Below are 10338 nucleotides of genomic sequence, written 5' to 3' on the forward strand. Positions count from 1 at the left end.
ATTAAATTCAATCCCTTCAATTTGAGCACTTTATATAATATTTAAATTTAAAGGATAATTAAAAAACAAAATCGTTAATAAACTTTGGGGTCTTTTGACATTTAATAAAGATTTAGGAGTATTTTGAAAAGTAAATAAGTTAGGGAAGGGGCGGTCTGAAAAAATTCGAAGCGATGCGTCTTTTTCTTCTCCACTGGAAGCCGTCGTCGACACTGCCGTGTCCAGTCATCGCACTCCACCCCCCACTTCTACTAGCTTAACCTCCCCCGCCGGCGGCGATGCCCGCCCTCTCCTTACCCTTCTCGCCTCTTCGATCTCTGCGGTATACTTCCATCGTTGCAGCCAACATCTGGTCCCCCTCGTCCCTCCTCCCGCCCCTTCTCCGATCCTCGTCCCGGTTAGTCCGCCCATCTCTTCGGCCCTCCAGTTCGATCTTTTCGGTTTCTACCGATTACGTCGGAAGGAGCGTTGCAGTAGCCGTCGAGTCGATGGCGGTGGAGCCGCCTTCCCACCCCACCTACGATCTCAAGGCCGTCATCGCCCTCGCTCTCTCAGAAGACGCTGGAGATCGAGGTTTTCTGTCTACCTTATTCTACTGGTTCTATATATATACGTACTCCTTTAATCTCCTAGGCTAGCAGAATTTTGATGTTTCATGTTGGTGTTCTCTTGCGGCTTCAAATTCAAACCTTGATCTGCGATTAAGTCTTAAGTGTTTTTTCTTCGTCGTTTCCTATTTATATAATATGATATGATTATTTATTTTAAAAAATGAATCTTGAATGCATTAGGCATCATTACTGTTTTTGTAGTATCTAATGGGTCATGGTATGGTAATCCGTTTTTGTTAAATGTATATAATTCATTTGAATGCATGAGCTTGTGAATTTCTGTTGAAGTGGAGAACATTGGGGAGACATTGGTTTAATAAGGTAGAGTACATACTGATACGACAATGAGTGTGAGCCCTCCGGAATCGGTTCAAAGTCGGAAGGATTGGCCAGTGTGGCGGTCAAAGTCAGCATGGTCAACGACGTATGGCTGTATGGTAGACTCCGACACCGGGTAGAAGGCCGAGCGGACGCGGCCCAAGGCCGAGCGGATGCGGCCGAGTGGACGGGGCCAAGGCTGAGCGGACACAAGGTGGATTTTTGGCAACGAGATCACCGAGCCAACTATGGAGTCGGGTGGCCCAGCCGGGCACACTAGCCGAGTGGACACAAGGTGAACTTTTGGCAACGAGATCACTGAGCCAACTATGGAGGCGTGCAGCCTAGTCGGGCGCACTAGCCGAGCGGACACAAGGTGGACTTTTGGCAAGGAGATCACCGAGCCAACTACGGGACTGAGCCGACCGGCCGGGCGCACAAGCTGAGCTGACAGCGTGTCCGGTCGGACACATGATATCCCTCAGATCGGCCAATTGCGGGACCCACATGTGTAGCTCCTCGTACACGTCGCATACTATTTTGCAAGTTTGCGCCATTGACAACGGAGCAAGTCGCGCAGAGAAATCGTCCTTGGGAAACTTCTAATCTACCATGTCAGGGATTTGCACGCTCGCTTAAGGAAGGATGTCAGGGACACTTTTTGAGCTATCTTTTCATAGGAAACTTGAGGAAGCGCGTTTCTGCTTCGAGATGCATGCATGAGTGCTACAGGGACACCATAAAAGGGGGGCACCCATCTACAGGAGGAGGTATGTGAAATCAACTGTTGGAACAGTTTATTATTGTTCTTCTCCACTTGTGAGGGTAGCTGACTTGAGCGTCAGAGGGCCAACGCCGAAAACCCCTTCCCGGCCGGCACTAACGTTCCTTGTGGTTGCAGGGCGGACGCAAAGTCTTCTTTGAGTCTTCAGCAAAGCTACGCATCCAGCTTGCCATCTCCTCAATTTTTGGACAGGATCACAAACTATAAAGAAAAGGCCACCAAGGCTTGAAAAAAGAAACGTAAATCTAACTAAATACTTACATGCCCCCACTTCTTCATCTTTTTATTGAATAGTAGGTTGTTGAAAGTTCATTGTGTTAGTTGTGTATAAGTTGCATTTGCAGGTTGTTTCTTTCCTGCCATCCAGATAAACCATGACCAAGTTGATCAAGTAGCTAGTTGGAACAAGGGATCTTTTTGGTAGACAATTTCTTTTCAGCCGCATGAACTTGTGGGTATGCATGCCCACATTTGAGATGGGTGCAACTCCGATATTGTTGTTGATTCATTAACTTCTAGAGAACTAATGGTGATGAGGACTTGGAACTTTAAGCTAAATGGTTAGAAAACTATTTGATTAAGTACTAACTTTAAATGCAATAAACATTGCTTAGTTCCTCATGAGGACATATTTTGTTTACCTGCTTGTACTTGAAAGCCTCATCTGGATGCTAACATTCAGTTTTATGACACAGTGAGCTTGTAACATGCAGTATGAGTCTTGCTGCTTATTCCTATATTATAACCAGAAACCTCATTTGATGCAAACTTCTACCAGTTTAATATTGCAAGTGAATTTAAGAAGGGTAAATATGGCAGTCTGAATAACAAAATATCAAAGAACTAAACCAAGAATTTTCTTTCTTCGTCATTCAGGTAAATCACTATTTGTGGCCTAGGATTTTATTCTCAACAATCAAATCTCCATTCACCCCTTTCTTTTTCTTATCATAAATAGATTTCTTCTACATTTTAGATGTCTCATATTTCTCAAAAAAGTGATTCATTAATGTGGTTTTATATGATGCTTCTAAGGCCAATGAGATTTATATTCAAATATTTCTTCTTAGAAATCTTTTATTTGTCCCTCATAAGCAGAAGTGTGTTGCTACCCGAAGTAGAAACTCGTATTTCTTTTGAAAATCTTCTAATTGTTCTAGATATGATACACTATCTTTAGAAGCATCCCAAATATAAATCTATATTTCAATGTATCTGTTTGTATATTGCATACATAAATATATGCACAATTCAGTATCTCTATTTCTGAAGTTAATACTAAACTCTCGTCTACTCCATGTCTAAATAAAATAAATGGTAATAAGTTCTAAAAAATCATTTGATTCATTGTCAAATCCCCACACATCATTATATATCTATTTTGACTAAGTGAAGGATTAGTGTAATTATACTCCTCAAGGATGGTATTGGAATGTAGTCAAACTATGACCAATAAATTTCTCAAAATTGCAAATATGGTAAAGATGGTAGCTTTCAATTCATCGTTTAGGCAAGATAAAGTCTTTTAATGTTTTAATCTAATGAAATTTGTGCTGAATGTAGTTTCATGTTCAACTCCATTTATCAAGGTATAGATTCTCAGTTGTGTTTGGATACTTTATGTTTCAAGAATTCGGTATCCTTAGTAAATTGTAGAAGCACAGGATGAGCATGCTGTATGGTGCTTATCTGATCTCTTTGTTTGTTCAGGAGATGTGACTTGCTTGGCCATTATTCCAAAGGACATGAAAGCAGAAGCTCACTTCATTGCAAAGGAAGATGGGGTCGTTGCTGGAATTGCTCTTGCAGAAATGATATTTAATGAGGTTGATCATTTCTTGAAGGTAAGAAAGTAGGATTGTAATTTTTAGAACTACAAGACTATCATTTCAATCAGAATAATTTTTATGCTTGACTTGATAGGTTGAATGGTCTGTAAAGGATGGCGACCTTGTATGCAAAGGCATGCAGTTTGGAAAAGTATATGGTAAAACAACAAGTTACCCTTTGCTCATGGCATAATAGTGGCTGAGAGGGTTTTTCTTAATTTTTATTGTGCAAACTTTCTATTATTTGGAAGTGATTAGTGATTGTTTCTCTTTTGTTCTTCAATTGAAGGAAATGCACATAGCATAATAGTGGCTGAGAGGATTGTTCTTAATTTCATGCAAAGAATGAGTGGAATAGCTACACTTACAAAGGTAGAACAAATTCAGCCATCAACAAATACTTTGTTCAATTTACAAATTGGTCGAATGACGTTGTTATGCATGTCTACAAAAGGTCCATGTCTATTTAGTCTCATATCACATGAAAAGCTGTGGGTTGATGAGGGGGTTATAAAGCTTAAATAGTTAATTAACATGGATTTGTGCTTTTTTCAGGCTATTTATTGGGCATTTCATTGCCAATTTTTTCATGTAGAAAAGTTAAATTGGTATAGAGCAGACCTAAGGCTAGTCATTATAAGATCTGCTTGTGATGGGTGAAATTGCTGTCAGTTGAGTCTCATATGCGACAAACTAGGGACTTGAGATTTTGATGAGGACATCAAGTCTTAAGCTAGGTCGATTGTGATTCCTGAGTTTGGTTTCCAATGAGAGTGAACGGGTTACTAAGTATTTAGCTGGTGGCTACTGAGTTAATATAGCAATTCTCCCATTTGCCCAAGTTATTATGTATGACTTTAGCATAAGGGATACAATAAGGTTACAAACTCTAGGTAGTTTATATTTGTTTGAATGGACGTGAACAGTTGCTGATCATGTGTTTTAAGATCAATAAGATAGGAACCGCCTTCTCTTGCAAATTGTATTTATATCTAACCACATTACTGCACACATGAATATTGGTTGTTGGGTCAACTTGTTAAATTCCCCTTTCCCATGATGCATTCTCTGATTTTTGGGAAGAACCTATTCAGATTTTTTTTCACCATTGCAAATTCCTTTATCCTTCTTGCGCATTGACTATTTTTGTGTACAAGATTCTACTGTCCATTTAATTAATTTGGTTAGACGGTTAATTGAATTATTGGGAACTAGTTTGTTAGTTTCTTCTTCAGCATCTTTTGCACTCATTAAGTTGATAATTTGTCTTTGATATGGACACCCATTGGATTTCTGATGTATATCAATATAGGGAAAGTTATCAGTATGCTGACATGAATGATCTCTAACGGAAGCCTTGAAAAAATGAAATAAAGGAGATAATACCAATATAGAATATTGTTTATTAATCTTTGGAAACTTATTATTCTACATTCTGGATTTTTTTTCCATCTTTTACATAATTATCAAATGGATTAAACTGGGGTACAACACAATTTGAAATATTTGTGAACTTTTTCCTCTTGTTTTTCCTGTTTTTATCTCTTAGTAGATTACATTGTTCCATTTTGCATTGATTATGAAACTAATTAGATAGAAGGGTTGATGCTTAGACTGTCACAATTCATGTGGGAATTTAAGCATTATTACTTTGGATCTCCATTACCAACAACAATAACAACAACAACAACAACAAAGTTTTTTCCCACTAGGTGGGGTCGGCTATATGAATCCTTTTACACCATTGAGCTCTATCTCCTATTATATCATCATCTATATTTAAATAAATTTTATCTTATTTTATTGTTGCTAACCAAGTATTTTTTAGTCTTCCTCTTCCTCGTTTGGATCTCCATTACCAATGGAACAAAATCATAATTTAATTCAATGATAATTATAAATGACATGCTTAAATTCCACTAAATTCTATTCGCATCTGATGAGGGTTATCTGCCAAAAATCATTTATAATTATTAGCTTCCGATTTCAATCTTCCACCTGGCTTGTATTTTTTTTCTCTGCTGAATTACCCTTCTCTATGTAGTCTTTTGTTTAATCATAAATCATATTGCATTATATATGTGTTGGGGTTGCAAGGTTGCAAACATAATCCCACATTGAAAACACATGGGAAAGATCACGGGTTTATAAAGAGAAAAGATATCTCCATTGGTATGAGGCCTTTTGGGGAGAGCCCAAGAACAAAACCATGAAGGCTTAGACCCAAACTGGACAATATCATGCAATTGTGGAGATATCTAAATTCTTTTCGATCCAACAATTGGTATCAGAGCCCGGACTGTCAGAAGGTTTAACCGCCGACTGTGCACAAGAGCTATGGTCTGATTGAGCCATGTGAGTATAATATTGACCTCGAAGGGGACCGAGGGGTAGGAAGACCTCGTGAGTCGAGGATCGGATGTGGGAAACCCGTGGTGGTCCTTTGTTCGAGGGGGGATTGTTGGGATTGCAAGGTTGGGTTTATAAAGAGAAAAGATATCTCCATTGGTATGAGGTCTTTTGGGGAGAGCCCAAGAGCAAAACCATGAGGGCTTAGGCCCAAAGTGGACTGCAATTGTGGAGATATCTAAATTCTTTTCAATCCAACAATATGTAGATACTTTATTTCACTAACCTTTTTGCCTTTGTTACAAGTTCTAATAAACTGTCAGATCCCAGTTTGAGAGTTTCTTGATCCTTTGGCCATGTCTCTGTATTATCTAGTAAATTGGCTCTTCCTACAGGCCATGGCAGATGCTGCACACCCTTCTTGCATCTTAGAGACTAGGAAAACTGCTCCTGGGCTACGTTTGGTGGATAAATGGGCGGTAATTGTTATATCTCCTTTTAACAGTCTTTTTCTGATGGTTTGATGGTTCGTTAATTATCATGCTTATAAGATGACAAATTTTTTTTTAACAGGTACTGATTGGAGGAGGGAAAAACCATAGGCTTGGTTTGTTTGATATGGTAATGATAAAGGATAATCATATATCGATAGCTGGTGGTGTCACAAATGCATTGAAATCAGTGGATGAATTCTTACAGCAAAGCAATCTCCAAATGCCTGTCGAGGTATGGTCTTATGACACCTCATTTAATAACTAGAACCGGTAAATTATTTGGAAACTTTAATGGTGTTATCATTTGTTTATTTCATCTCAACAGACATGTGGTCTTAAATTTTTGACCCTTTGTGTCGTGTTTTAGCCATTCATAGTATAGTTGAACATCTCAGTAACGCTCGATGTTCACTCAATAGCAAGTATTGTGCTACACTATGCATATTTGGGAGTCAACCTACTTATGTGACCAGACATACCTAACTTCTAAAATCACACAAAATATTCCATTCATTTGTTTTTTTTTTCCCTTATCCCATGAGCTTTGAATGTATCACATGGAGTTTAATTGAAAGAAAGATTGTATAATGAAATACTTTGATTCAATGAATATATGGTTTAAGGATCTCTTTAAGATTGGGAGGTGATTGTTATTGTTCTAAGTCCGTTTTGCAGTTGGCATCCATCATCCCATTTAAGCTGATGATGATAGGCTCAAAATTACTTATCTGGGCGAAAGCATGTTGACTGGGGATTTATTCTGATTAGGATATGAAGCGGAAGCAGTACTAGTTTCTTTGGGGCTGGTAGGGTAGAACTACCTAGTCAAGGGGATGACAATGTAATTGGCACTTTTTCTAGTCAATGCAACTAAATTCTTAGCCTTTGTTTTTCAAATTTCCTTTTACAGAACAATATTTGCTTAGTAGCATAAACTTTCATGAAATACTTTTTCCAATGATCCCATCTAAGATTTCTGGTTTCCAAGATCCATCATGTTAAAACCCTTTGCTTCTTGTGATAGTTATGTCAAATGCAGTGCCATGATGCAAATATAGTGCAAACATTCAAATATATCCTACGAGGCAAAAAAATTGAAGATGTGCTATATCTGTTTTGCTCTTTTACCCTGTCATCTGTATGCAACATATATGCCTCACAGTATCATGCCAATCCTTCTACCATAATAGTGGATGTTGAAACAGGTGGAGACAAGGACTTTGGAAGAGTTGGAAGAGTTATTGGAATTTTCTAGTCAGAATAGGACATCCTTGACTCGGATTATGCTGGATAATATGGTGGTTCCTCTTCCAAATGGAGATGTGGATGTCTCAATGCTGAAGGATGCAGTTCAGTTGGTTAATGGTAGATTTGAGACTGAGGTAATTGATGTTTTTATGAGAATGGTGCATTCCCATCTAATCAGTATCTCTTTTGCCTGAATTTTCATAATTTCTCGTTCAACATCTTCTTACTTGGTTCATGGTAGATTTGAGACTGAGGTAATTGATGTTTTTATGAGAATGGTGCATGCCCATCTAATCAGTATCTCTTTTGCCTGAAGTTTCATAATTTCTCTCTTTCAACATCTTCTTACTTGGTTCATGTTAAGGCTTGTGTGATCCCTGACATTGAGAATGCTCTTGAAAGCTCATGTACCGGATTGATGGTTCAGAAAGCATCCAAATTGAGCTATTACTGAGACATTTTTGACTTTTGTGTGAATTCGCTTGACCCACAAGCAATTATTGTTTTCTGCAATTAACTTGGCAAATACAGCAAACCATTTTCTCTATTTGTATTTAGTTTAGTTTGACCTGCATTTAACTCATTTGAAGTTAACAATAATTTATTGATGACAGGCATCTGGAAATGTTACCATTGAAACAGTAAAGAAAATTGGGGAAACTGGAGTAACCTATATTTCCAGGTAAAGCACATCTCTATTGATATCCCACTATTAGAACAACTGTTTGAATTCTAAAATTGAAGTCACTCTTTTTAACCATTCAGTGTACCTTGCTGTACTTGTTCAACAAAGATATGTAGAACCTATTTCTTGAATAGGTGGTTCAACAAAATGTTAAGAAGAGAAGTATTAATGTTAAATGCACCAAAGGGATAATCTGGCTGTGTTGATCATTTTGCAGTGGAGCATTGACGCATTCTGTGAAAGCACTTGATATCTCACTCAAGATAGATACAGAGCTCGCTCTGCAGGTTGGCCGCCGTACAAACCGTGCATGATCCATTTAGTAAGTAAAAGAACACACTTCATTTCAGCCATTGTCCACCGAGTTGATAACAATTCAAATTATTTATATATCTTTTTCAGGTATCATGTCTCAAGTTTCTGGATTTGCAAGGCCAATTTTGTTTTCTGGTATCTTAACCGGCTTTAGATGCCTATCACATCCTTAGAAAACAAAAGGTTCTACCATTCGCGGTTAAATAAAAACCATTGCTGGTAAGTTGTTGAAGTGTAAATTTCATGCAAATGCAATTACCAAGTAACTAAAGATGGTTCTTCTCTAGTATATACATAAATTGTTACAATTATTGGTTTTTGAGAAAATGCACTGCTACTTAGATTTGCCATGTCTTGAATTTGAGCAAGATTTTAGTATGAGCATGTCAAAAAACATAATAAGCCTCTTGCGTAAACATCTCCCCTCATTTTTTTCATCCGCAACTTCCTCTATTTGGGACTAAACTCTAATTTCATAGCGCCACACATAAACATGCAAACCTCTAGCATGTCCATCAACATCCACCTTCCAACAAATGGCATCACTATATTTTAAGCAACCAAGCTTGGTCAGTCGGAATTGTATCGGGCCTATAATATCTGAGTTGTGCTGGTGTCGCCCCCTCGACATGAATCCTTTGATGGTGTCAAATAAACTATGACATAATACATACTAAGATATACTTAGCTTTATATGATCCATTTTGCACTAGGTCAAGCCACAAGTGATCCATCAAAACCAATTTGACTTGAGTTGTGCTTTATATTATTTTTGGGCAAATTAATCTATCAATAATTACATTTAATATCTTAAATCCAAAAATGAAATTATACATCTTTTATATTTTGGAAATTATTATTTAAATTTATATTAAAGTAATATAGTTTTTTTTTTAATTATGACATCCACTCTCCTACTCAAAACGATTGATTTAAGGTTGGATGAGGCCTCTTATTTAAACACTATCACTCGCTTTTCTTCATCTATAACTTTATAACGTAACGTGGGATTAAACTCTAATGTCAACACAAAAATGTCACCAAATAATTATCATCATCCACCATCCAACAAATGACGTCACTATATTTCAAAAGACCAATATCTCTAAAAGATCATACATTTCGGACGTTCCACGCGATAAGCCACCAAAGCTTAGTTGGCAGGTTGTAACATGTTTGATATTGTGTCAAGCATAACTCAAAACCATAGTGCACCAAATTGATTGTACGTGACCGATTGCAAGTATATATATCAGGAACCCATGTCAAGTGACATTAGTGACAACCTTTCCATCATTAATAGACAGTTTATTTTATAATATCATCATTAAATTAAATAATACAACAGTGATAAATCTTTGTACAAGTATTTGATACATTTTCGATTTTCTATTACCTAGCTATAAATTAAAGGAGTCATCATATGTAACATGAGTAAAACTTGATAGATATGAAATGATACCCACCTGGAAATTCCCATTATCAGCTGACCTTGGCTCCTCAACCATTAATTGATGAGTTTGACGAACCCTTATAAGCTAGCGCTTGCATTCTGATAATGGCCTGAATACACTGCAAATTAAGTTCCAAGACCCTGCCTCCTATATAACCAAACCAGATATCCACGTACAATTGCTTGCAACTTGACAATTCACTTGAGTTTGTGTAGTTACGTTCTTCTTGGGCCTAAATTTAATTATCATGA

The 10338-nt window shown here is 37.4% G+C and overlaps 1 protein-coding gene across 3 annotated transcripts; it reads left to right on the forward strand.

The window, feature by feature from the left end:
* Window positions 1-195: 195 nt before the first annotated feature.
* Window positions 196-9001, forward strand: LOC122031429 (nicotinate-nucleotide pyrophosphorylase [carboxylating], chloroplastic-like). 3 transcript variants are annotated; one of them, XM_042590556.1, is made up of 12 exons: window positions 602-1699; window positions 1831-1952; window positions 2058-2273; window positions 3424-3557; window positions 3637-3700; window positions 3832-3914; window positions 6287-6370; window positions 6465-6617; window positions 7591-7767; window positions 8248-8315; window positions 8536-8640; window positions 8721-9001. In XM_042590556.1, exons 3-11 carry the CDS (start codon window positions 2240-2242, stop codon window positions 8630-8632), a joined length of 894 nt encoding a protein of 297 aa, XP_042446490.1. In that variant the 5' UTR covers window positions 602-1699; window positions 1831-1952; window positions 2058-2239; the 3' UTR covers window positions 8633-8640; window positions 8721-9001. The 3 variants fall into 3 exon arrangements, with proteins under 3 accessions (XP_042446484.1, XP_042446490.1, XP_042446497.1); XM_042590563.1 differs by having other exon boundaries at window positions 604-1699; window positions 2058-2168; XM_042590550.1 differs by lacking the exons at window positions 602-1699; window positions 1831-1952; window positions 2058-2273 and adding an exon at window positions 196-573.
* The last annotated feature ends 1337 nt before the right edge of the window (window positions 9002-10338 follow it).

Source organism: Zingiber officinale, chromosome 1A, assembly GCF_018446385.1.
Source record: "Zingiber officinale cultivar Zhangliang chromosome 1A, Zo_v1.1, whole genome shotgun sequence".
Taxonomy (NCBI): Eukaryota; Viridiplantae; Streptophyta; class Magnoliopsida; order Zingiberales; family Zingiberaceae; genus Zingiber; species Zingiber officinale.

Bases quoted from the DNA above. Each gene is read 5' to 3' on its own strand.
- LOC122031429 (XM_042590550.1), top strand. From the start codon at position 279: ATGCCCGCCCTCTCCTTACCCTTCTCGCCTCTTCGATCTCTGCGGTAT. The intron at 3,558-3,636 runs GTAAGAAAGTAG...TTGACTTGATAG, and splicing joins AGGTTGATCATTTCTTGAAG to GTTGAATGGTCTGTAAAGGA. The intron at 6,618-7,590 runs GTATGGTCTTAT...ATGTTGAAACAG, and splicing joins ATCTCCAAATGCCTGTCGAG to GTGGAGACAAGGACTTTGGA.